The sequence below is a fragment of the Seriola lalandi genome, unplaced genomic scaffold, assembly GCF_002814215.2.
Source record: "Seriola lalandi dorsalis isolate HSWRI2012SDOR001 ecotype SW California unplaced genomic scaffold, Sedor1 jcf7180002054306, whole genome shotgun sequence".
NCBI classification, from domain to species: Eukaryota; Metazoa; Chordata; class Actinopteri; order Carangiformes; family Carangidae; genus Seriola; species Seriola lalandi.
Window position 1 is genome coordinate 716,361 of NW_019524859.1, and position 26,791 is coordinate 743,151.

The 26,791-nt window shown below is 40.6% G+C and overlaps 1 protein-coding gene and 1 long non-coding RNA gene across 4 annotated transcripts in view; one reads left to right on the plus strand and one right to left on the minus strand.

Annotated features, from left to right (window-relative positions):
- The window catches only part of myo1ea (myosin IEa), a 48,184-nt gene extending 23,394 nt beyond the window's left edge, over positions 1-24,790 (plus strand). The window contains exons 6-29 of one of the 2 annotated variants that reach the window (XM_023406400.2): positions 880-969; positions 2,009-2,140; positions 2,455-2,589; positions 2,883-3,015; positions 6,627-6,823; positions 6,931-7,011; positions 7,674-7,760; positions 7,857-7,940; positions 9,333-9,500; positions 10,423-10,508; positions 12,392-12,473; positions 12,712-12,818; positions 14,471-14,569; positions 14,950-15,094; positions 17,317-17,431; positions 17,518-17,687; positions 17,789-17,934; positions 19,387-19,533; positions 19,739-19,896; positions 20,205-20,294; positions 20,413-20,617; positions 21,725-21,760; positions 22,951-23,120; positions 23,201-24,790. In XM_023406400.2, the coding sequence (XP_023262168.1) occupies positions 880-969; positions 2,009-2,140; positions 2,455-2,589; positions 2,883-3,015; positions 6,627-6,823; positions 6,931-7,011; positions 7,674-7,760; positions 7,857-7,940; positions 9,333-9,500; positions 10,423-10,508; positions 12,392-12,473; positions 12,712-12,818; positions 14,471-14,569; positions 14,950-15,094; positions 17,317-17,431; positions 17,518-17,687; positions 17,789-17,934; positions 19,387-19,533; positions 19,739-19,896; positions 20,205-20,294; positions 20,413-20,617; positions 21,725-21,760; positions 22,951-23,120; positions 23,201-23,277 (2,940 nt within the window). In that variant the 3' untranslated portion in view covers positions 23,278-24,790. The remainder of the gene's footprint in view (positions 1-879; positions 970-2,008; positions 2,141-2,454; positions 2,590-2,882; positions 3,016-6,626; positions 6,824-6,930; positions 7,012-7,673; positions 7,761-7,856; positions 7,941-9,332; positions 9,501-10,422; positions 10,509-12,391; positions 12,474-12,711; positions 12,819-14,470; positions 14,570-14,949; positions 15,095-17,316; positions 17,432-17,517; positions 17,688-17,788; positions 17,935-19,386; positions 19,534-19,738; positions 19,897-20,204; positions 20,295-20,412; positions 20,618-21,724; positions 21,761-22,950; positions 23,121-23,200) is intronic. The other variant, XM_023406401.2, reaches the window with a different exon arrangement.
- Positions 9,165-14,562, minus strand: LOC147819120 (uncharacterized). Of its 2 annotated transcripts, none has more exons than XR_015437256.1 (3): positions 14,426-14,562; positions 11,050-11,104; positions 9,165-9,545 (listed from the first exon to the last, which is right to left on the minus strand). It is a non-coding gene; the product is annotated as an uncharacterized LOC147819120 (long non-coding RNA). The 2 variants fall into 2 exon arrangements; XR_015437255.1 differs by lacking the exon at positions 14,426-14,562 and adding an exon at positions 11,912-12,146.
- Positions 24,791-26,791: the final 2,001 nt, after the last annotated feature.

A 26,791-nucleotide genomic window follows, 5' to 3' on the forward strand; every position in this document is an offset into this window, starting at 1 on the left:
TAAGGTTGCCGTTACAGTGGAAAAAGTTCACCTCCTCTCCACCCCATCCGGTTCTGTTGAGCATCACTTCTCATTCACATGGTTCCCTTCAGCTTTGCACACACTGTGCGGTATGCTCAGTACATCACATGCATTCTTGTGCAATGTGTTGACGTTGTGTGTTCACGTGTCTGAGAACAGTTTTGAATAGATAATAATTTCCTGCCAGTAACACCTGTTCATCTCTCTGATCATTATCTTCTTCACAAAGACTAATCGTATCGATTAATATTCATACATCACAAAAAAAAATCTAAGTTCTGGATATAGAATATTTATTTTAACAACTTGAGGCCATGTTGGAAATGTGTTTGTTACTTCAGTTGGATTCCATGTGTTTTGAAGCTCCATTAATTAATCAGTGCATGGTTTGTCTTGGAGGCATAAAATATGATAAAAAAAATAAATTAATAACCGTTTGGATATCTATAAATAACTGTAAGCGTAAAGGGCAGTGTTTATTTTTTTTCCTTTCATATGGGACTATGTTTAGTAACGCAAAAAAAATTCCAAGAAATAATTTCCACTCAACTTCTGTGTACAATAATGGAAGTGGGAGCAGCTCTGTCTGCCGTACAGATTTAAAACTCATGTGTTTGTGACATGCAGATGGCTCACAGGAAAGATAATGTCCTCCAGACTTTGTGTGTCTGTCTGTGGATGTGTATTTGTGTGCGAGTGTGTATCCATGTACACACACACATGCTCGTATTTGAGTGGAAAGTTCCAGAGATGCACAGACCAGCCTGTCAGCGAGGGTGTGAAGTGTGTGGTGTCTGTACCTGCTTCACAGACCGTCTGTGACGTAGCTAACAGCTCGTTGCTTCTGTCTCCTCGCAGCACGTCAAAGACATCATCCTGCAGTCCAACCCGCTGCTAGAGGCCTTTGGCAACGCCAAGACTGTGAGGAACAACAACTCCAGCAGATTTGTAAGGCTTTCATTTCACTTTTTGTGAATCAGTGTGTCTACCATCACGGCTCAATTCATGGTTCTTGTTATTGAAAGAAAACATCTGAAGTTAAAAATCTTCTTCCAAGGCCCCTTTTTTTTCAGCCTTGTGTTTTTCTTTGTGAGTGTGTGTCAAATCTGGTTTGCAGTGTAAGTGTGGATGACTCTGTAACACAGAAAAAAAAATGTAATAACTCACTCTAAATGCAAATCCTGTGTTGGTAAGAGATAAATACAAGCAGTAGGCGCTATTTACCCCACAATAATTTGAGGACTCAACTTTTTTGTGGCGTACCTTTGGATCCAAGTCGAATCTTTGAAAAAAACAAACATTTACAGTATTAGCTTTTCTTCTAATTTCTGTTTCATTGCATGAGGCAGCAAACCTCATGTGTGTCTTGGTTAACCAGAGCTGTGCTGTAAGGATAAAGTGCACAGAAAGACATACATGCAGAATCACTGAGGCACATCCTCTACTGTTTATAAAGGAAGTCAGTCAGCAAGGACTTAAAATTAAGGCAGAGCACATTTTTAAACAAAATAAACCGTTTCAGCTGAGTTTATCGGTTGTGTGTTCGGGTTAGCATACAAAGTAGAATTGTGTCACTGCTTGGGATATTTTTAGATGAAGTTTTTGGGAAAATACTTTTGTCACTAATAGCCTGAGATCACTACTTTTAAGGTACTTTTAAGGTCTTTGAATAAATAGTGTCTCTGTTCAGATTTGGGCTTCTGCTCTCAGCTTGACTGGAACAGATATTACATTACAGGCTTGTCTGGAGAAGAAAGCAAGACAAAAAGCAGGATCAGAAACGTGCACACACACACACACACACACACACACACACACACACACACACACACACACACACACACACACACACCACCACCACCACCACCACCACCACCAGCAACCCTAGAACAGCCAGGTGCCAGTATTTCAGATCTTATAGCTCTGGCTTTAAGCATTATTGCAGCCCACTCCAATACTGAAAAAAAAACATGCTTTGATCCATCAGGGGAAATACTTTGAGATCCAGTTCAGCGCCGGTGGCGAACCAGACGGAGGGAAAATCTCCAACTTCCTTCTGGAGAAGTCACGTGTTGTCATGAGGAATCCTGGAGAAAGGAGTTTCCACATATTCTATCAGGTGAGACCTATTTTTTGAGCCTAAGAGTGAACGGGACACATTTGGCTCATGGAGAGGGTCTGTGAGGGAATTTCAGGACACATTGGACTAGATGTGCCATTTGGCTGCAGGAGGACGGTCAATCTGTTTTCGTTGTGTATGGCCTGAGGTCTCTGGAAAAGATAGAATTGTTAAGTTTTGCCATTGTACAATTTTCTTCACACACAGATGGAGCACATAAAATGCCTAAAAATGACACTACTGCAGGATTTGTGTTATGGCATGTCTATAACTGATGCATACACAGTTATACATTGATCTTTTCTGCTCTGAAGCTGATAGAAGGAGCCAGTGGAGAGCAGAAGAGCAGCCTGGGAATCACAAGCCTGGATTACTACACTTACCTCAATCAGTCTGGTTCCTACAAAGTGGACGACATCAATGATAAGAGTGACTTCCAGGAGACAACGGTACAGTCAGATCCCTTCTGTACAACTGGCAATAACTTACCACTCTCAGTGGTGTTTTGTATGTCTGTGAATCTCATACCAGTGTTCATGTGGCTCACAGTCTTCTCTTCACATTCCTCTCTCTCCTTACCAGTCCTCTTCTGTTTTCTTTTCCAACGATCTCCTCCTGCTTTTGTTTACCAGTCAAACCGCAACAGGAGTAATTAGAGGACATGAGCTAGGTACCGCAGGATTGAGTAAACCCATGCTGCGGCCGTGATTTAGCATGATTTTTTTTCCCTGTGCTTTCTCAGCATGCCATGGATGTGATTGGCATCTCAGCGGAAGACCGCGCCATGGTGCTTCAGATTGTGGCTGGAGTCCTGCACCTGGGAAATATCAGTTTCAGGGAATCGGGCAACTACGCTGCCGTGGAGAGCGAAGAGTGTAAGTAGTCTCACACCAGGGCTTGTTCACACTGCCTTGTTTTGTGCTTAATGTGGTTCACACTAAAACAGGTAGCAACAACCACAGATCACATTAAAACTTTAATGAAAACAAACCTGGGCTATTTCTAGTTTGCTGTTTGTATTTAGCTGAGGGGACGCACCCCCCCCCCCCCCCCCCCCCACACACACACACACACACACACACAAAACAAAAAGAAACAAAACAAATAAACTGTCAGTTAACTGCATGTGGATGGAAAAATGACTGAACTGCTAATTAATGTTAAACTCAACAACAATGTTTCACTCCCCTTCAAAACAGTGGTGTGGTTAGCATGTTGTTGTTCAACCTCATCAGACTCAGAGGGAAAGTCTTAAGTCACAGGCGCGATTTTCAAAGAATAAAGCATTGAAATAAATATAAAATAAAAGTCTGCAGTCATGCTAGTGGCTATAACTGAGATTGTGAGTGTTGACTCTGAGCCTGTACCTGAGATAAAAGCTGAGCAAAGTTAAACTTTGACCTGATGGTGGTGCTAGAGAAAAAGTCAGGAAATCACAGTCATTGCAAGATCGTCCTCTGGGTACCATCAACGCTTGCACCAAATTTTTAGTCAATCTTTCTAATAGCTTGTTGTGTAGCTACTGAAGGCCGAAGTATTAAGTATTAAGTGGAAACTTTGACCCCTGAGGATGACGCTATAGAGATAGTCAGGAGGATTCACCAATCAAGTAGTTATCAAGTAGTTGCTGAGATATTTCAGTCTGGACCAAAGTGGTGGATGAACCAACGATGCCATCCATAGAGTCATTTCACTGGCGTGGCTACAATAACACAGATACAGTTGTATGGTTAAGACTGAGGCCAAAGACTATGGCGCTGATGTTCAGGTTGAGTTTGGGATGCGGTAAATCTCTTCTTCTCATTGCATTCATGCATCTCGGAATGTCTCTCGTCTCTTTAGTGTCCTGAGCTGCCCTTGTCTAGTTGGTTTTGGAGGATATTTTTCTCTCACCACTTTCACTCCCTAAAGTTTTATTGTGTTAATGCAGGGCTGCAGCCAACTGTCTGGAGTAATCCAAGACCAATGCTAGATTACCAGAAAATAAAACGCTATTATTGAAAGTCTGGGCATATTTCGTCAGAGACTAAAATTACTTGGAAAAATACTTCTCCCTCTGTCCCCTTCCCTCTCGCCTTCTCCTGCCTCATTTTATTCTCCCCCTTTTTTCCCTTCCTCCTTCCTTCTCGTGCTGTATCTGTATGATGCAGTGTACAAAGCCTTGGTCTGTTCTGTGCAGACGAAACAGCGGCACTTCGTAATCTCTGCCTTTCCTGTTCCCTCCAGTCTCACTTCCTGTGCGCTCAAACTGCACACTCGTACCACCGCTCCCCACACAAAAGTACACCAGCCAAGTTCACATAAATATCAACTCACACTCAGCGAGAGCCAGTGCGTCATCTGTTGTTGAAAGAAATGTTGAGACTACTTGTGCTGATGATTTGGACATTATTAGACTGGTTGGGACATGAAGCAATTGAACCTGATAGTGATGTTTCGTAAATTTTGGTTTGGTAAGCATAAATGTTTTGACAAGAAAAAACATCTTGAACCCTTTTGTTCTAAACACTCCCTGTAAATTTTCTCCTAGTAGCTTCAAAATGATTCTGTTTGAGAACATTGCATATACTGCAGCATTTGCTTGTTCCAGTGCTCCACCAAATCTGCATATTGACTACAATATTCAAACCCCAGATACTGTCTGCATCGGTATGGATTAAAAAACAACATATATCATGTTAATTTGTGAACTTTAGAGGTGCTGGTATAGGTGGCCTTGTCACATTTGGAGAGAGCCAGGCTAGCTGTTTCCCCTTGTTTCCAGTCTCTATGCTAAGCTAAGCTAACCAGTTGGTGGCTGTAGCTTCATATTTAGTGCACAAACATGAGGTTGGTATCAATCCTCATCCAACTTTTGGGCAAAAAAGTTTCCCAAAAAGGTCCAACTATTCCTTTAAAAACTGGATTGATAGAATAAATTCTTAACAAGCTATGAATGTTTGACAGTCTGACCAGGAAAATCTCACATAGACTGAAGGACTGCTTAGATATTCAAATGTCCAAAATTTTATTATTCAAACATTATTTTCAATGAGCGCTAAGCCGAGTCAATATTGTACAAGGAAATTGACAGAATTATTGTATGTGTTACATCATGTTGGGGTGAGTGAATCCACAAGCTTTGTAACACCTCTGTCCTGACGTAGCTCCCTCCCCATTATTCACTGGTGCTTTGACTAACAAATTTCCTGCAGGAGAACTTGTGCATTGTTCCTGAAATTCACATACACAATGCGTAAAAGCCTCCAGTATACAATCCATACCTTTCCTGCCGAATACAAAGGATGACTTTTCCTCATGATTTAAGCATGCGTATGGTCAGTCACACCCTAAAGTCCCAAAAGGGGAGCTACTGCAGTGGTCTGATGCATTCCCAGACACAGTGAGTCTGCAGGCCTGAGAGCTATTTCCTTTTAGGGGAAGTGAGTCACTGTAATAAGGCAGGGAGGGGCTCTCAGGGGACAATATCAACGCCAGGTCAGGGGCAAATGATCTGTGGTGTGCACAACACTTTTTTTTTTCAAGGGTTAGCTCAGTGCTATTCTTCTATTCTGCACTCAACTGTAATTCAAAGCTCATCTGTGCTGGATTTTCTCCAGAGGATGTTTTGTTTCAGTGGTTTAGGATCACCCCGCTTTTGTGGCTTTACCCTCTTAATGATAAGAGTAAATGCAGTGCAAAGTGTGTGTTGGAGCATTGGATTAGCAATGGCTGTCTGCTATGAAAAGGTTACACAAGGCAGCCTTTCAAATATATGCAGGCCTGCAAAATGATTTACATACTGGTTTTTAGAGAAATGGCTCTTTGCTATTTCAGAGCAGTACCCATTACTAACATGCTGCTTTCTTTCTCAGTTTGCCATAATAGCACAACAACAACCTAACATACCATAACAGTATGAACTAAAATAAATAGTTAAATTCATTGCAAGTTATTTTCTGGATTAATAATTCAAACTATAAAATGTTGGAATATTGTGAAAAATGCCAATTATAATTTCCCAGTGTCCAAGGTGATGTCACCAAACGTCTTGTTTTGTCCAACCCACACACCAAAACTCAACGATACCATTTTACCGATAGATGAGACAAAGAAAAAAAGCAAATCATCACATTTTAGATGCTGAAAATTGGCAATGTCTGATCCTTTTGCTAAAAAACAAACCTTTTAAGATTATTTGAATATCAAAATAGTCTTTTTAGGGAATTTCTGGTGGTTGACTAATCGATTAGCCGAGTAATTGTTTGGCTGTAATGTCTGTGTCGCAACGATATACCCGTAGACAGGCTTAAAAAGCCAATTTATCATATGTGGGTGATAATTCATGCAGAATCATGACTGTCCTGTAACATGTAGTTCATTCCAGCTGAGTGTTCACACTCTTTAAGGTTTTTCTGAGTTAGGAAAATTAACATTTGAAGTAACAAGTAACATTGCCTTTATTTACTTTCTGCCTTCTCTTCTTCTCTCTTTTCTCTTTTAATAGTTTTGGCCTTTCCTGCATTTCTGCTTGGAATTGACCAGAACCGTCTGAAGGAGAAACTGACAAGCAGGAAGATGGACAGCAAGTGGGGAAATGCAGTGGAATCTATTGACGTGACACTAAACGTGGAGCAGGCGTGTTACACTCGAGACGCCCTCTCCAAAGCCCTGCATTCACGTGTGTTTGACTACCTGGTCGAGGTATGATTGCACTGCTCTAAAGTTAATAAATGCAACACAATTTTCATTGGTAATAAAGCTGTGGAAATATAAACCTGTATTTCAGTAACAAAATTCTTTGATTTCAGTCCATCAACAAAGCCATGGTGAAGGATCATCAGGAGTTAAATATGGGCGTGTTGGACATTTATGGATTTGAAATTTTCCAAGTAAGTGTTTTTGCCTGTTTCCAAAGCTGACACATGCCCACTGGAATTTTACTCTGCACCAACGCAGAAATTAGATTAACAGGTTTTAACTTTGAGCATTTAAACAGATTAAACACAGAGGATGAGACTAATTTATAAAGCACGTGGATTAAGTCCCATCTCCTGATTGAGGCAGCAGACTTCAACATGCTTTTCTAATCTGATTACTTGTTTGTTTAGTTTGCTTAATGAGAAGTCCTGGACTTGTCCACAGGATTGGACAAACCAAATGGAAGTGCTTTTGTATTATGTTGGTTTACAAGGAGCTCTAGATCCTAATAACAAGATTGTTAGTGTGTACCATGACACTACATAACATTATCCACTGTAAAAAATATCTAATCTGCTCCGCTAGTTTTTTCTATCAGTTTGAATGTTTTTCTTTGTAAACACAATGTAAGTAAAGGTCAGCTGTATTTTCTATTAGACAGGAAGATGCAGAGCGCTGCTGCCTAAGGCTCAGGCTGAAGGTCCATTGTATCTACACAATATAACCCTTCTTTTATAGCTCCCGCTCCAAACAATGTCCACTGAGCCCAAAGATCTGCAGAGATCTGTACTCTACTGAAGATAAACTCACTCACGCTGTATGGATTGTATTAACCATGTTGTCTCTTCATTAGAAAAATGGATTTGAACAGTTCTGCATCAACTTTGTGAATGAGAAGCTCCAGCAGATATTCATTGAGCTGACTCTAAAGGCAGAACAGGTAATGCCCGTCCACACTCTTCTTCTTTTTGGACCTTATTTTCAATTTCCAGCATCTTCAGATGTTTCCTGCTCTGACTCTGAGCTCTCGTTGTAGGAGGAGTACGTGCAAGAGGGCATCAAGTGGACTCCTATTGAGTACTTCAACAACAAGATTGTCTGCGATCTCATCGAGAGCAAAGTAAATAAATAATAATGTATTATAAACAAACTAGAGTTCACAACTCCAACTAAGGATGCACAATTCTTAATTATATTTTCTTTTGATAGAAATCTGAATGTGGATCTGAATATTCATTCAATCATCATCACATAATGAACAATGATGGGTAGAGATAAAACAATAAGTTCATTAACAGAGGCATTTTTATGTCATTTTATAGTCCAAAGGATTAATTGGTTAATCAAGAAAGCAATCGTCATATTAATCAATAATGGAAATAATCATTATTCCCTGCATCAAACCACTGTAACTGGAATATGAACAGTTAACAGTTTTTTTTCTAAGAAACATTTGTTAGTTTTATTGTCCTCAGATTGTTAACTGAGTTGCACAAGTTCCCGCCAAGTTTCTGCTCTGTTGTCATGACTTGCAGCTTAATATCCTCAAATGTGCCGACATGCCTCTTAATTTGATTTATCTGTCCCACTGAGAGGTCTAATCCATGAAATCCACAACAAGGGCTTTAAACAAGCCTCCATCTGAGAGGAGCAGGGGATCTGTATCAGTGCCTGACAGTCCAGCTCTTTACACCAGACCCACTTTAGTTAATCCAGTGACAGAGACTTGTGTTCTTTGAGTTGCAGACACTGTTACCACTGTGCAAACTGCAGGCCACTGATCAACTTTGGACATAATGGAGCCAAAGAGCAGAGTGTGAGAGTGATGTTTGAAAGAGTCATCCTTTAGATGCTCATTTAATGTCAAAAATAAAGATTCTTCATGTGTTTGTATGAAATATTTTTACACTTACTTATAGTTTGGTAAAAGATAATTTGGCCCAGTTGCTGAACTGAACCTTGATTTTCCATTATGTCAGACGGTTTTTCATAATACCCACTATTAGTCATCAACCTGTAATATTCTTCACATATTAGAGCTGCAGCTAACAACAGTTGTCAACACTGATTAATCAGCATGTTAAATTGTGGATTAATCATTTAGTCTATTCAATCCCAATTTCCCAGAGCCTGAGAGGTGACACTTAAACTGTCTTGTTTTATCCGACCAACCTTTCAAATAGCAAAGTTAGTTATTAGTTTTACATAGAAGAGCAAGAAAACCAAAACCAACAGATTCTGGTTCATTTTAGAAGTTGGAACCACTTCATTTTTAGCGTTTTCTTTTTTGCTTAAAGGATTTAAATGATAGTTGATCAGCAAGCTCTATCAGCTCTTTCACATATTAAACCTTTGGCTTTATATTTTATTACCTGACTTTCTTCCTCAGTCATTACAAATCAAACAGCAAGAGGTCAAAAATGAACTTCAGGATATACTATATGTGAGCTAGTAACTGTCGGAGCCAAGTGTCGTGATACGAATGTGACATGTTTTCCTTGTGTTTTCCCAGAATCCCCCTGGCATCATGAGCATCCTGGATGATGTGTGTGCCACTATGCACGCAGTGGGCGAAGGTGCCGACCAGACAATGCTGCAGAAGCTCCGAGTCCAGATCAACACCCACGAACACTTCAACAGCTGGAACCAGGGCTTCATCATCCACCACTATGCTGGCAAGGTCAGCTTGAGTGCACTTAGCACTGCCGACGTTTGCAGGGGAGATCTTTATGAACACACACACAGAGAAACAGCTTTTACAACATTCAATATGAGGTTTACAGCAACTCTATGCACTTGTCTTTGCTGTGGTATCAACTGTGAATTAATATTTTATGCATACAGTCTACAGTAGGGAGCTGATGGTAACTTCTGGAAATAGAAGCCTATTAAAATGTCATTCTTTATGGTGTTGGTGTGGGAGCTCTTTCTGTCGCTCCCCACTATGATCTGTCATAAATACCAGTTATGCAGCTGGTTCTTTAATTCTGGAGTTTGTGTCGTCATCTTTGTCCTTTTAAGTTTTCCATTTTTAAACTTACACCCCTCTCTCCTGCAACTCCCTTCTCTCTCCTTTGACTATTTATGGTTGCAGTCCCATCTCCGTATGTAACGATTTCTGACGTCATACATTTTGATCAGCTTTATTTCAGTCATACATTATGGTTCATTAGACGTCTTTGTTTCGCGTTCATTTTCATTTTGGTGGTCTGGGCCAAGGTTGTCCCATGTCATTCACCAGATGTGTGGTGGCCGCAGCCTGGTTCACATGCCGCAGGCTTAATGAGCCGTACCATAAAGACTTAAGGGGCTCCCATGACCGGGCTCAAAACATTCCCCCAAGCTCAGCTGACAGTATAGCAGAAATAACATGGTTTAATTTATACACTTTTAAACCACTGCTGGTTTTATAAGGACGCTAATCCAAGGAGGTGTAAAACTTGGAGCTGCAACCCCTCATTTTCTTTTCCCATAAAATTCAAGCCGCTGATTTAGGTCAGAATATCAGTTACCATTTTTAATTTTGCACAGGTGTCGTCTTTCATTTGCTGGAGGTTTCATTTATGACTCTTTTGAAATCTTCCTCTATGTGTCTCCTGCAGGTGTCCTACGACGCGGAGGGTTTCTGCGAGAGGAACCGAGACGTCCTTTTTACTGACCTCATTGAGTTGATGCAGAGCAGTGAAATGTAAGCAACTCCTATTTGCTCGTTGCACCAACAGGTGGTGACTTGAAGGGAGTCCTCTAATAGTGACGCATATGGCTATAATTGGATACATCTGAATGAGAGCTTCAGACGTTTCAATGCATCTGGAAGCTGGCGGGAACGTAGCAGAAGTGTGCGGGCCGGGGTTACGTCGCGCCCTTTGCCCTCAATCACGTCTTGCTGCTGTCCCCTAAATGCAGCTTTTGGGGTCTGCTCAGGCTGGCCTTAAAAGTGCAGTCTCCCTGCGGGGATACATTGTGGAGTCTGGTCCCACTGTGTTTTGGTTTCTTGGCCTTTCTTTGTGTCAAAGTGGCCATCTGTGCAAACAGCCTGCATTGTCTGTGTAACCCCCCCAGGCCTCAGCCACTGCTCACCCCCTTTTGTGGGCACGTTTTGTGAGGCGTGAAAGGAGCTTATGCCAAAATCCCCTTCAGACACGTGCTGGAAAATACATATATGAACTTCACCTTACATACGCACAAACACATATACACACATAGATAAAAGATTTTGGCACACTCACACATAAAGGATGCATGAGAAGGAAGGAAGCAGCCTCATTCCTTTGAGCAGCAGGTCTGAAGAGAGAAGAAAGGAGTGACCAGTATTGTCAGCTGGACAATATTAGCAGACTTCTGGTCTGTTTGTACACACAACCTGCTGATCCTTTCTTCTGTGTCCATAGCCCTGAGTCTGAAGTTTAAAATCAAACAAATACCAATATGGGAGAAAGCCAGAAATTAGAAAAAATACCAACATGAAAAAGCACTTTGAAATAATAAAATAATAAACACCAAAGGCGGCGACAGAAGCAAGTTGAAATAAGTTGAATGCTGAGCACAGCTGTACGTGTCAGCTTTAGACCAGGCCTGATAATCTCCACGTTGTTATGATATTTTTCAAAGACTTTCGAAAACAGCTGACACAGTTCAAAAGGAGCCTGAATGTGAGAGCATGTGAGGGATGAGATACTATTTACTATGAGATAGTATTTGTATGGGGTGTGTTATTGAAATAAAAGATTAAACCTTCACCTTCACTGTATGTATATAGCTGTAAACTAAAAGGTGCTCTAAAGTACAAATTTCCTCTGAAAATATGCTTGAAATAAGTTGAGTGTCTTCAGTTGAGAGAAGCACGAAGATGGAAACTTCTCAAATATCTGCGACATTCTGACCAGCAGCAACACATCATAGTGTAGTGATGACGTCGCTACGAAATACCTCACCTACAAATTAAAAAAATATATACATTAATATATTCAGGCCTTTGAGGAGAAAGTGGAGAGTTTTATGTCAAGGATATTGTATTTTAGTGCTGATGTATTGTTTCTCTCTCAGTATTTTGGAGGTATGAATAAAAGGCTTGTGTAAAGAGTCATCTACCTCCTGAATCCTGTATCTTCATCTCCGTGTCGCAGAAAACACTGTTACCAAACGCTTTAAAGAGCAAAAGGCCAAAGTGCAATCAAAAGTAATTCATTGTTTAATTCAACCGAGTGTACTGTCATATAATAGCAGCATATGTTCCTCTATACAGCGGTGGCACTGGGGAGACTTGCTGCAAAGTCTGTGTGCTTCACACACACACACACACACACACACACACACACACACACACACACCTCTTGTTTTCCCACCGGCTCCCAGCTCGGACCTTCCCAAGCGGTTCAGGAATTTAAACCAATGACCTTAGTCAAATGTCCTTGGGTCTTTAAACATTAACTGGATTTTCTGTTTTTGGCAGCCAGGAAAGCTTGGCACATTTTTTTTAGGCCTACCACACTTTGTTTTTGTTGATACGGGGATGATACCAGCCTTTCTGCATCAGTACTTATTCAGTCTCCTCCTTTTGTCTTCTGACAGCGCCTTCATCAGAGCACTGTTTCAAGAAAACCTCAATGCGGAAAAGAAGGGTCGACCCACAACTGCAGGCAGCAAAATAAAGGTGTGTGTTCAGTTAAGTTTATTTGTGCGTGTACCTGTCCCTCTTCCTTATCAGGGTCACTGTGGGAACGGCCTTTGAAAAGAAAATGTGTGTGTTTGCTATTCACTGGAGTGTCCTTCAGCATTCCCTGTCAGAAAAGAGCCAGTAATTCAGTCATGACTTTGGCATTGTTATCATCATCAGGCTCATCATTATCTTCTTCCCCTTTCTTGATATTTCCTCTAATTGCACTTTGTAGAGACAAGCCAATGATTTGGTGAGCACACTGATGAAATGTACTCCACACTACATCCGCTGCATCAAACCTAATGAGACCAAGAAGCCCAGAGACTGGGAAGAAAGCCGGTAAGTGATTGATTCACTGATTCATTCCTCACAGTCACACATGCAGACCTTTAAACCACGCAGGGCCTGTACATATTAAACATCTCTGCATTCCACGTAAGAATGCCCTGAAAAACCAAATTAGTGAGAGGAGAGTGATCACATGACTGATCACATGACTGATCACATGACTGATCACATGCAAGCTCTGAACAGGAATCCCCAGCCAGAGACAAGGATTTACCATCCATCTGCCATATTGTTCAGTCTTTCAAAATAAATCCTTACAGTTTACTCAGTGATATGATTTTCTGCAAAAACATATGATTTTTGATGCTATTTTTAGTTATTTTTAAGTTATTTTTATCTGCATAAATTCCTTAAAAACTGTAGTTGCAATTAACACATTAAATAAATAACAATCAAATATATTTATTTAAGGGATTAGGATGAAATGACAGAAAATTGACTGAAAGGAACAAATTCTGCCACAGGTGGACGAGCGAGATCAGAGAAAACTGTGGAGGCAACAAATATGCTTGGAAAGTGATGCAAAACAACATAAATATAACCTTAATTCTCGTTATTAGCACCCTTGATAAATGAAAAGAGAAAGACAATGTGACATCATATCAGGTGTTTAAATCAAAATGCAAATAGTATATTAAAATGAGCCTGTAATATTCCTTCAGCTGATGTATTATTCATTATGACCAATGATATTTTGTACAATCACTCTTTCACTTAAATCCAAACTTTCACAGTTTGATAAACACAGGCCCGGGTCTCTAGCTGTTCTCACACAGAACGTAAACACTGGATCATTGTTCTGATTTGTTTTGCCTTCACCCTTTTTGTTTTTTTGCTGGGTTTTTTTTTGCTGTTTTTTTTTTTATGTTTTCGGTCCGTCTGAAGACTTAGTCATGTGAGACATGTTAGAAACATTCCCCCTTCTTAATCCCTTTGTCTCAGTTTCCCGCTCTTTCTTCCCTGTTCACAGGCTCTCGGCACTACATGTTCAGATGTAGACTGCTGCTGTATTGTTCAGAGCCTATGACCTTCCTGTTGTGAGTCCGGCACAGGGTGGCACATTAATTAACACCGGAACCACTGTTTTCACAGGAAGTCTGAGTGTACTAAGTAGTACTTAAGGTCTTTGTTTGAGGAAAAAGTCTGCAAAATGCAGCTGTTTTGCATACAATGACCTGTGATAACCCCTTCCGCTAGCGGAGTGGGGTTGTGGGGTTGCTTCTTGTGCTGTAGACCTGGTAAAAGATGTTTGAGTTAAAGTTGGTAGCTCATATCTCTAATACCGATGGTAAAATGCAAGGTAGTTGTCATGAATACAAAAATATCACATTGTCAAATGTAGAAAACAAAAGCTTTTTATAATTAAGTAGGATATGAAAAAAGGAAGGAAGTGGTAAAACCAGCATGAGTAAACTTCCATCAATACAATACCACATTCAGAGGGGTCAGTGGTCAGCCTGTCCAGAATGAGTCTATATTATGTTTTATTCCCATTCAAAGCTGAAACGATTAGTCGATCAACATAAAGTTAATTGCTAAACATTTTGATAATTGTTTAATTGTTCAAGTTATTGCCAGAACTGAGAGAGGCTTTTTACTTTTATCCTGATGTTGATCCTGAGTCCTTCTTCTCTCATCCTCAGCGTGAAGCATCAGGTGGAGTATCTGGGTCTGAAGGAAAACATCAGGGTGAGGCGTGCTGGCTACGCCTACCGCAGAATCTTCAGGAAGTTCCTCAACAGGTAACAGCTTGACTGTGATTTGGTTCAAAAGTAGGTGTGCGTCTGCTTCATATTCACGCCAATATTTATTTTTTCAGTATTCCACCTCGGTATTTCCACCACCATGTACAGTCAGTCGGTCATGGCTTTTTGTGGCGTCGCTGGCCTCATGTTACCTTTCATAACATGTTTCCAATAAGTTCCACACACTGAGGTGTACAGATTTTAGGTACTGGAATCAGACACAGGAGAGAAAATGTTGGATTGGTAGAACACCAACATTAAAGTTCGTTCAGCTTGGAACCTGTGTCACATTATGTAAATAATCCCCCCTCCAAACCTGCGCATCCACCCCTCCTTATGTAAAATTCATTGTCTCTGCTAAACTCTATATTCTTCAGGTACGCCATTCTTACCAAAGAGTCCTGGCCAACGTGGCGAGGAGACGAGAAACAAGGCGTCCTTCATCTCTTACAGTCTGTCAACATGGACCAGGATCAGTTCCAGCTTGGTCGCACCAAGATCTTCATTAAAGCCCCTGAGTCGGTACGTTTGTCATCTTCCTCTCACTCAGACTGTCACGTCTTCTGTTCTTTTGCTTAGTTTCTGCTCTTTGTAATACCACGTCTTTATAAGAAAGCTTTCCAGGAAAATGTACTACAGAGCAAAAACTTGCATGCCAACATTTTGTTCCTGTATAGATGTAAAATTCAAATCACATGTCAAAACGTCTGCTGGCATGCAAAGCTCTGTGTGTATGCAGAGAAAAAAAACTGAACTCACCATTTTTACACTACACACCATAAAAGGGCACTAATGTCCCAAATCGTACTCGATTCCTTGTTGGAGGGGAGGAGATTGAACCCGACCCTTGTACCACGTCAGCACTGAGTCAACACCACTTTGGAGCTAAAACACAAGCACAGGCTGTGGTTGCAGAGTTTGGGGGGGACATCATAAAGGCTTGTCTTTTTCCACCATAACTACTTTTTTCATGATTCCTATGAAAGCAGCGCTTGTGTGATGCCTGCGCTCTCACTTATTAACATTTGTACACATCATGCACGAATGAGCATGCACGTGCACACACATAGATGTATGTTTAGACGCTTATACACAGACATCTTAGTCTTACTTCAGGCCTTACAGCTGATCCTGAATGCCTTTACTTATTCATTGCAGCCATGCACTGCCAAGAGCTTCTCCCATCCCCCCACACTGCCAGACTGAGAGTCCAAGTCATTGAGGTGTGCTTATGAAACGCAAATATCACTCAGGGCGAACCGCTGAAATGAGCTGCCAGGCTTCTCAAAACAAGTCTCTCTGTCTGATAAGACACTGACACCAGCTAATTAGTTGTATGACTGAAGCTTTTTCTTTGCTGGATGGAATAAGTTTAAGTTTGTTTGATGCCAAGCCAGATGTTGGAGAAGAGTTTCTCCCCCAAAGTGGTGATGGATGAGCTGATGGTTTACTGTCCGTCACCGGTCTCACAACTTCTGCGTTGAGGCAGAGTTCAGGCTAAAGAGAGTTGTCATTCATATGTGAATATATGTTTGCCAGGGTTATGATATCAATTTTAAATTGATCTTGAAATTATTTTCAACAAGATGTCATTCATTGTACAGACTGAACACTTTACTTTAAATCCCTCTATTTAACATTATAAGCAGCATACAAATAATTGAAGAATGGTTTATAACACTCCATAATATGGTTGTAAACAGCTGTAAGGACATTTAAATGTTTATTATTGAACAGTATACATTAATAAACATAATATCCAGTATTTATATCTTCTTAAAACTACATTATAATGTGTTTTAAACCGTTTATTAAATGTTTATATGGTTCTTATAAATGCTGACTAGCTCATTCATCAATTAATCACACAAATAAATAAATAAATTTGTATGTTTTCTTTAGATTGAAAATAAACTTTAGTTGCAGTGCAGTTGCTTTGGTGTTCAGTGCCAGTTAGGTGCTTGTCTGATATTAGGAAATCTCAATATATATTTTTTTTACCTCCCACTCACTTTATTTTTTCCTCTGTGAGCTAAATTCACATCCATGTCAAACCCCACCTGCTGTTTGGTTTTGGATTTGTCATCTTCCGGTGAAAATCCCTGAAAACTCTGATTGCGTATTGTCGTTCGGTGACTCAGAACATTTTTCTCCTCACAGCTTTTGTAGTTGGAAGTTTGATCCGTCACAATGTGTTTGGGCCTTGCTTGTGGTCCGTTCCTGTCCCGTCACACTGCGGCCTGTGGCTGGCCGTGTTGATGCCAGGCCTGTTAGTGAGGCAGTGGGCAGGATGTTTAGTCTGGGAGGGAGAGGACAGAGAGTGTGATTGCATGTCTAGAGGCCCATCGGGAAGAAGACTGGTGGTCTTTTGGCACAGAGTCAGCTCCTTCTGCAGGAAGTGGTGAAATTACTTTACAGCCCAAGAAGAAAAATTATTATTTTTTGAAATTAATTATACAGAACAACATGGTACAATGTGCGATAAATATTGTACAGTACAAAAACTATGAACAGATCTGAAATCATTCTTACACTGAAAAAAGAAAAATCAAATCGTCATCGTTGACAGCAGAGTTTTCTGTATTCAAACGTACACCTGTATGTTCAGTAGGTAAGTCTTCCGGTGCGGTTATTCCTTCCGTTCAGTCTGTTTAGGTGTGTCTCTGTTTGGGTTTGTGCACTGAAGTACAGTATGTCTGTCCTTTACTGTGTGTTGTGCTGAGTCTCTCCGGTTTTCTTCGCAGCTCTTTCTGCTGGAAGAGACAAGGGAGCGCAAGTTTGACGGCTATGCCAGGACCATCCAGAAAGCCTGGAGGAAATATGTCGCCTGCAAGAAATACGTCCAGATGAGGGAAGAAGGTGAGTGAAGTAACATCTTACAGCTTTATTTGTCTCTCCGCCTGTCTCCCTCTTCCTCACTCTCTTCTCTGTCTGGATTCATCTAGCCTCTGACCTGCTGTTGAACCGGAAGGAGAGGCGGCGACACAGCCTCAACAGAAACTTTGTAGGTGACTACCTGGGTATGGACGACAGGCCTGAGCTTCGAAACTTTCTGGCAAAGAGAGAAAAGATTGACTTCGCGGACAAAGTCACAAAATATGACCGCCGGTTCAAGGTTGGTTTTCTTCAGGCTCGTCTGCAGCCTATTTCTTTGGCTCAACAGCTAACAAAACATTTATGGATCTGTTGTGTGTTTTTTTTTCCTCCCATGTTTAGGGAATTAAGAGAGATTTGATCCTGACACCAAAATCAGTGTACCTGATTGGAAGAGAAAAGGTGAAACAGGGGCCGGAGAAAGGGCAGGTGACAGAGGTGGTGAAGAGGCGGATTGATGTGGAGAAGATCTTGGCGGTGTCACTGAGGTATGAACCACTCGCTGCCTCAGGGTATTCCCAGCAGCCACATGTTCCTTATACTGTCCAATCATTTATAACCACTATAGGCAAACAAAATCCATCCATATAAAAACATTTGGTGCTCACTCTATCTACATAAGTCAACTTTAAGCACTGCTTCCTGCTCCTACACCACCTCCTGCTTTCCAGTAAATATAACTTCTGCAACATGACAATCTACTGTTGCTTAATTGTTTCACTGATATTTATCCATACCACTTTTGTCTTAAATGTGATTTTAAATTAGATAAAAGAGTTAAAAATATCAGTGGGCCTCACCAAGTTACATGAAAGATAAAAATATAGAATATCTTCTTCTCAAACTTCCCCCCTGCTCTGCTGAATACAGTGAAACCTGACCATGCCTTTATCTCAAAGCTGACGTCCTGCATCTCACAGCTCCCAGACAGAGCTCCCCAGAGGCATTATGGGTCACACAGCCATGCTGCCATCATATATAAGCCTTTACTCCTCATGTCTCTCAAGATTGAATTTGTCCTTCTATGTGCTGTTGTGAACATGTTGAGCAAAAAAGCAAGCAGTGAGGTACCAGTAGGTCATCATTTGTTTCCAAAACATGACAACAGCTACTCAACATGCAGCTGAGGCAGAGGGCAGAGACCCAACATATAATCTGTAGACACTGCACTGCAGAAAGTCATGAATCTACTTAAAAGCCACAGTCTGGATTTCCAATCACACAAGCTCCCATGTTGCTGTAAATGTCACACAAGGGACATTGGAAACATGTGGAGTGTATTAAAACTACCTCTTGTATATACTGCGTGTCCGTCCCTTTGTATGTGCAGGTCCGACTTGGAGCAGTTTGGTCAACATCTCAGAAATGTTGCTGAAATAAGATGCAGTCAAAAACACTCTTATGAAAGAATGCAGAGTGGTTTACTACAAAGAAAGGAAAAAAATAAAAGGAACTGAAAGACTTGTGGGGCCTTTGTTGTTGATGGGAACACTGTGTAACTTGTTTCGGAGGTAGAAATCACAGAGCTGTTGGTGCGAGCATGTGGCTTTTGAGTCACTGGGGTAATGTGGACCAGGTGGTGCAATGAACGAAGGCAGGAGTTGTAAAAAGCTCATCAGAGAAAATCTCCACTTCACTGGGAGGAACAAAGTATCTTTGTGTGGGTTACGGGCACAGGCTGTCTTCCCTCTTCAGATGTGAGCTGCTTTGTGAGGCTCCCTCTGTGTCTATGCAAATGTGAAAGATGATCCTGACTCTCCATCTTAGCTTTTATCAAAGCTGAAGAGAGAGCAGGAAAAAATCAACACAACAACTGTGTGAATGTCATCTTTCTTCACATACCCTTAGTGAGATGTGTTTTTCATCGCATCAAATGTCAGGGTTTTAAATTTTGCATCAGATACGAGCCTTTTACTGAATAGTTTCTTCATGTTTTTCAGCACGATGCAGGATGACTTCATGATCCTGCACGAACAGGAGTACGACAGCCTGCTGGAGTGCGTCTTTAAGACAGAGTTCATCAGCTTACTGGCTCGCAGGTTTGAGGAGAAAACTCAGAGGAAGCTACCACTCAAGTTTAGTAACACGTAAGTAAACACATGCAATGTAATCCAAACCAGCGTGGGAGTTAAAATAACAAAGTACCCAAATCCACCACAATGTGACCATATGCATCTTACTCTGTTCCTCAAATTTGCATCTTATTGTTGCTGTAAAGGTAATGTCTTCTTAGTGATGCTGTCCCTGTTCACAGCTTAGAAATATATAAACTTAAATCTATGTCATTCTCAGACTGGAGATGAAGTTGAAGAAGGAGAACTGGGGCTTCTTGAGTGGAGGCGGCTCCCGGCAGGTCATGTTTGTCCAGGGTCAGGGAGACTTGCCTGTACTGAAGCCTTCGAGCAAATCCCTGCAGGTCAGCGTCGGCCCCGGGCTTCCCAAGAATACACGTGAGTATCAACAGACCCGTTCTCACAGTCAGCCATGATAACGTAGACCTGAGGTGTGAACCAAAGTCACATGGTGAGGTGGGGTCATGAATTTGACTATGTCAGACTTGACCCAGCACAAAAAAGTCTCAGTAGCAGACTTCACGTTATTTACTTGTCACTTGGTCCAATCTCTACCACATACACATGCATCTCCTCTCCATCGCCGTTCCCTCTCAGTTATGATGATTGCAGTTAATCATGTTAATCTGAATGGCTTTACTCTTACTCTTCACATTTTGCTTATTTGCTGAAAATCTCATCCTCAGGCCCCACCAGGAAGAACATTACTCAGGGTCGCTCCAGCGCATCCAGAACCCACCAGAACATCCCATCACGGGCTGCACCTGGACCTCCAGGTACAGCGATCACATCTCACAGTGTTTGAGCAGCTTTTCTTCTATCCACTTGGACCATTTATAACACAACATAACATCCACATCTTTTTTTTTCCCCCTTCTTTCTTCTTTTCTGCAGTTGCTCACCAGAATGGTGGCCTGAAAAACTCCAATCACGTAGCCAATCAGAGAAACTCACAGCATCACAACCAGAGGCATCCCTCATCCAGCAACTCAACGCGCCCCTTCCTGCCCAGCAACATCAACCAGCTGAAGGAGCGAGGCGGCAGCCGGCCGCAGCCGAACCTGGACTGTCTGAAAGTGCCTGAACAAGGAGCTGCAGGGTGAGAAACTGGAAACCCACACAGTACATGCAGGAGTAGACAAATTAACATACACACACAAAACGCGTCAGGAGAAGGGACTTCACTATTACTGCTACAAGGATGGGTCATATTAGGTCGAATGGAAATTTGTCAACCCTGCATACTGCAGCAAACGTTTATCATATCTCTGTTAGTGTCGTCTTGTGACAACCCTTCCTGTTTATCTCTGTCTGGCTCACAGTATGTTGTTGTGATTTTTGAGACTCCTCCCCTTCACGCAGTAAATAGGTTTACAGTTATTTGTTTTAATCTGGGTACTCTGGGAGCTCTGTTTGATATCTTGTGTAACTTTGTGTTACACAGCTGTATCTGTTGAGTTTCATGCCTCTCACACAGTTTTGTTGACATCTTACAGCTCTGAAATAAAAATCCCAGTGTCACACTAAAAACTGACAATAACAAGTGTGTGTTGTGAGAGATAAAAATGCTGGTCTGTGACAATCACAAGCAACAAAGTGGCAGAGCAAGTTTTGTTTCCATTGGCACTAAGAGCAATTTGTTGGATCGTTGGTGTTTCAAGTTCAACACCAAGGTGAAAACTTCAATTTGATGATTTGAATTTGTAATTTTTCTAGAAGACCAGATCCCCTTCTGTGTTTCCATTACAGTTAAGTCGAAAGATATAACTCGTACATCAACTCATATATCAGTTAATAGCAGACAAGTGCTGCCAATTGTCTTTAAATCTAATATGGCCAAACGTTGTAGCAGTGTGATTCAGTCACTTCAGGTTTAAAGTCCTTTTGGATGAGGTGTTTACGTGATTGCGTCCACACTGTATAAATAAATGTATGAACTCACATAAGAATCTGTAGGATAATTTATAGCTTATATAGACTTGATTTCCACATATCTTGACTAACATGTATTTTTTAACTATAAAGGGAAAGGCATTCCTTTATAAAGTGATAAGATTAGATAGTATGGGAGTAAATGTTAGTATGGCACAGGGTCTCACTTCACATGCACAACTGTTAAATGTAAATAGGCAGCTTAGACACACACTCATACACGTACTTGTGTTTCTGTAATTTGACATAATTTGGATAATTTATTCTTTTATAGTCATGGAGACAGACGGCCAGCTTCAAATGGAGGAATGTGAGTTGGAGTGTTTGCAGTGTTTTGGGTGGTGGTTCAGGACTAGCAAAGCTTTCAGCAGCAGGACATGTTGATGCTTCTTCTCTTGTACATTTTTGTTTCACATGCAAATAAGGCAAAGTTCAGCCTTGTTAAAGGAGCCGACTGTAGTATGCAACTAATATTTCATTTTCTGCTGCTGCTCAATTTCATTGATATCAAAGGGGAATTCTTTTACAATTCACCTGAGTATGTTTGATCTTTCATTTCTGTGATGAAAGATCCATGAAGGAGTTCTTTTCAGTGAAAGAATCCCTGCTGTGCACCTCTTCTGATGGCTCATTTGTAATCAGGGATCCTGTTTACCAAAGAAATAAACATAAAAGATGAAAGTTGCTTTCAATTACACAGGCATCACTAGAAGCATATATATATTTTTTATTCAGTAACTGCATATATTGTATAGACCAACTACTTCACTATCTGCTTACTGCTCCCTGGGGTGATGCCATTTAAACTACTTGATCCTCAGCTAGTGAAGTAGTTCCTTGTCATAGTTGAAAAGATGATATACTGTATAAAAGGTATACTTACAGGGTTTTGCCAGTAAATGAACACAGCCAGTAAACAGAATATTAAACTGAGATCTTGAAGGTACCATTGACGCCGGATCAACACTTTTCTGAAAGGCTTCATTTTTTAGTCTCACTTCTTCTGCACAGGCAAAGATATAGCATGCACTAGATCACCATCTTGTGGCTGATTTGTGAACTGTACGTTCTGTTAAATGAAGCAGGATGCATCATTTAACTACACAAACAAGTGTTTTTTTTTATGCTCCTTCATTCTGTGTCCGACACATTTATCCAGGAGGATTTACAGTTTCCGTCAGGTGAACATATAAAAAAAAAAAAAAAAAACACACACACCTTGCTTTTTGAACTTGATTACAATGTTGACTACACAAAAATAAAAAAAAGATCAACATTGGTTTTCATTCAGTATAACAAGATGGTGATTATGCATGCACTTGTATTTTGGAATATAATCTATAACATTGTAATGTCCCATAAAAAGAACTTGGAACCAGGTTCTGTGTTACCTTCACAGCCACTGCAGCACAGTGAGCTGAATCTCTCATTTAGTGTCCTCCTGTAGGCAGATCGTCCTGACAGCTGTGTGGTTTCTCTCTTTGTCTTATGATACCCCAGAGCCCATAGACCATCTGCCAGCAGGCCTCCGCCGGGAGGAGGACGACCCAAACCTGCACCCAAACCCAAACCCCAGGTGCCACAGTGCAAAGCTTTGTACGCCTACGACGCTCAGGACACAGACGAGCTCAGCTTCAATGCTGATGACATTATCGACATCATCAAAGAGGGTAAGCGCATGACAAGACGGCGTTTAAGTGGTGTTTTCAGTCTGAAACAGAACACTAACTTAGTCATGTTTGCTGATCAGATGCATCCGGATGGTGGACAGGACGACTTCGTGGAAAGCAGGGACTTTTCCCCAACAACTATGTCACCAAGATCTAGGAGCTGCCAGTTCACAGCACGAGGAGGAGAGCCTCCTGCGTCCCTGCGGACCCTCTCAGAGGACAGGATGGAGCTTACACTTGGAGAGAGAAGCACTGTGAGATTTCCTGAGGAGAGAAACTCACACTTCCCCCACCTCTGCCTTGTGGTAAATGAATGTAACTCTCGGTTACACCACCAAACCAAAAGGCCGTCAGGTTTGAAATGAGGCTCTGCTTTAAAGACAAGAAGACTGTTTGACTCCGGGGTCTGTTTTCCTCCACAGTCCCTTTGAGTACTGAACAAAACTATTTATTGTATTTATAGCTTTCTGTGTTCTCCTCACTGTCATTTATATCTTGCTGAGGATTTGTGCTCAAACATTTTGAAGCGTTGGAATGAGGTATGCTTAATCTGTGGGACCAGGCTGTGATTTTTATTTTCAACATGTCGTCTTTGGATGAAGGTTTGATTGCTGAAGCAAAGGTGGTTGTCTCAGTGTCAAAACTGGAGAGACTGCTGTTTTACCAGGTATATTTATTTTGGTGCAAAACTGTAACTACTTCTCGGGAACGTACATTCAGTAAATCACCACACTGTGATTATTGTAATGATTTTAAATACCAAAGCAATGTAAATTTTCACGTAAGACAACGCGGCAAAGTGGTGAATCACCTGGAAAACCACCTTCATCTTTGTTTTTTTTTGTTGTTGTTTTTGTTTTTCTATCACACCAGTATATGTTAGACACAGAGTAGAGGCCATGTATACTGTAACCTGAGCATGCTGTCTGTGGTGTATTAGCACTTTATTGGTATAGGTACTACCTTGGATACAGACATCGTCACTCGTTCATGCCACAGCCAGTAAGTCACGTCTATGAAGGACAGATTGCCAAGCTAGCAATAAGCCTAGTTACTGAGGAGAAGTTGTTTACATGAAATGATAAAAAACAGGCATTTTAGATCTGATTCTGTATATGTGTTCATATTTAGGAGAACGCCTGTTGGTTAGATTTTTAAATTAAATTTTTTTGTATTTTATCTGAAGGATCTTAGTATTCTATTTTTTTCTGCTTTTGATACTCACAGGGCTGCTTTATTTCTAGTTCAGTTACAAATAGATAAAAATGGTTATCACACACTAGGGTTAATGGATTTTTGTCTTGTCAAGTGCAAAAGTTGTTTTAGGTGAAAGAATTTTGTTACCATTTTTCTGTGGCACTACAAAGAATTCCTTTTGCTTCTGCTCGACTGTTTCTGCACATCTCTTGCACTGCTGTTGCATTACTTACACATTCCTGAGTAATTTGTTATTTCATTAAATAACCACATTATGCTCTAGTCAGTAAACATTGCTGGGACTTCTGTCATAGATCTTCTGCATCATCAAATATAGTTTGATCTTGGATGGTTGAAAACATCCTTGTGCAATACAAGACAGTAGATGAGTCTTTTAATAAAGCATGTAATATTGTATATTTAACTGCTTTTTTGTTTTATTAAAGAGAACCCATTAAATGAATAATGATCAATCTGATGTTTGTATTTATTGCCATATCCACCTGCCATCAGGACTGCAGTCCAGCCTTTTAGAAATACATAAAAACCATTAGTTCAGGCTACTACAGACACATTCTGACCAGACACCACTAAATCTGAAAGTTTTTTTTGCTGAGCTACTAAAACTGATAGTTTTTGGTAAATGTGGTTGTTAGAGGAGCCACACAATTTCTTCATTTTTGGACTAAAGGGGTCAAATTTAAGAACATTTAGTGCCAATGGCAATGGGGGTAAAAAGCAAGGCATAACACTTTGTTTACATTTCTGCGACACCTTTCACGAAGCTGATGGAGGCATTTTGTTTCCAATTAACACAGCTGGTCTTTTTCATGGAAAACATAATGACATGCCACAGTTGGAAAATTGATAATGTCACATTGTCATAACTTATTGGGACACTTGAAGAGACAGAACCATCATTAATGTTATCAGCAACACCTCTGCTTTTTTTATACCATGACATGTCTCAGTGTCTCCTGGAAAAACAATCTTTTTGCAGCAGAAGAATTGTGATTCACACACATATACATTTCCATCCCCCAAATGTACAGCTACATTAATGTTTAGTATCACTTGCTACTGATTTGGTTTGGTTTACATGTCACTTTGTTTGAATAAACAACACAATATGGTCTTAAGGTGGGGGCAGGACACTGCATCATGGATCTAATGAAATCAACAAACGTTTCCCTTTTTAATTTATTCATTGTCACATCTTTAATTTGGTACAGCTTGTCTCTCAAAGAGTCCTTTGTGCTCCACCGTGATATCCATGGTGTGTCATGTCCACCCTGGGGCTGCAGTAGGTATTGCATCTGGTTTTCTGTCATGACTTTTGTTGAGTTAAAGTCTTAACTCAAGGCAGTACAGCCATGAGTTTTGCTGCTACGACCTTAATCTGTCTGGTATGACCAGTGGAAACTTCAGATAGATTTTGCTGTATAACTGACATGACTGTTTGTTGACTTGTAGTACTGTTACACAACAGACTAGCATCTATCATCATATCTTAATTTCTACTTTAAACTTCAGATTTCATTGAAATTCCTCAATTATACGAACACTTGAAACCCACTAACTTAGACCTTTCTTTTATTTTATTTTGTAATTCTCTTTGAACATCAACTCTTGACCCCCCCCCCCAACATTTATTACATCTGAGAAAACGGAATAAATTCAGCCTCTTTCATTTCTGTTGAATAGATTCATCTCCAGAGCCGTGGTGTCCAGTACTGCCATACCTTCGATGAAAGTCTGACTGGTTTTCTTAACATTTGTGAATTTAATCATCACCCAGCTTTGTTTAAATCTCATCCTGTATTTTATCAAGCTATATCTGTCCTAAAGGCCAGAATCACTTCTATTTTTGTGTAGACTGCTCTTCTCTTTGCCTTGAAAGTAAAGGATTATGCTGATTTATTAAACAAGATCATCCCTTCCACCTGGTTCATAATCCAGGCTCATGCACAAGCCTAATCTTCTTCTACTCTTCTAGGTGACCTAAGCATTGATTAGAGGCCTGAAACAAAAAGGGCGGAGGCTCCGGTAAAAATATCTGAAAATTCCAGAGGATGCAATTTATTTTATAATTATTACAATCATTTGGTTTAGATTTTATGGGAAGAACAGAAAATTCATTTTGTACTAAATTTGTGAATAGTGAGAAGGGTAAAAAAAAAAGAACACTAGGGTTGATCAGGATATAACTAGAATTGACAAATAAAGGAAGCATGAATATACTGGTTATTAAAATGTGCATTTTCCTCGACTATAGCTGTACGGCCGTGTTTCCTAACCTGTGGAAATGAATCGATAACACAAGCAATGAGAATCACTTTTTGGTTGAACTGGTCACAAGTGGCAGATGTAGGCAAATACTAATTAGCAACATAATGACAAAAAAATGTATTATTATGGTGACCAAAACTTGCACTAAAAGAGGAATTTACCTGTATGTCCAGATTATATTTATG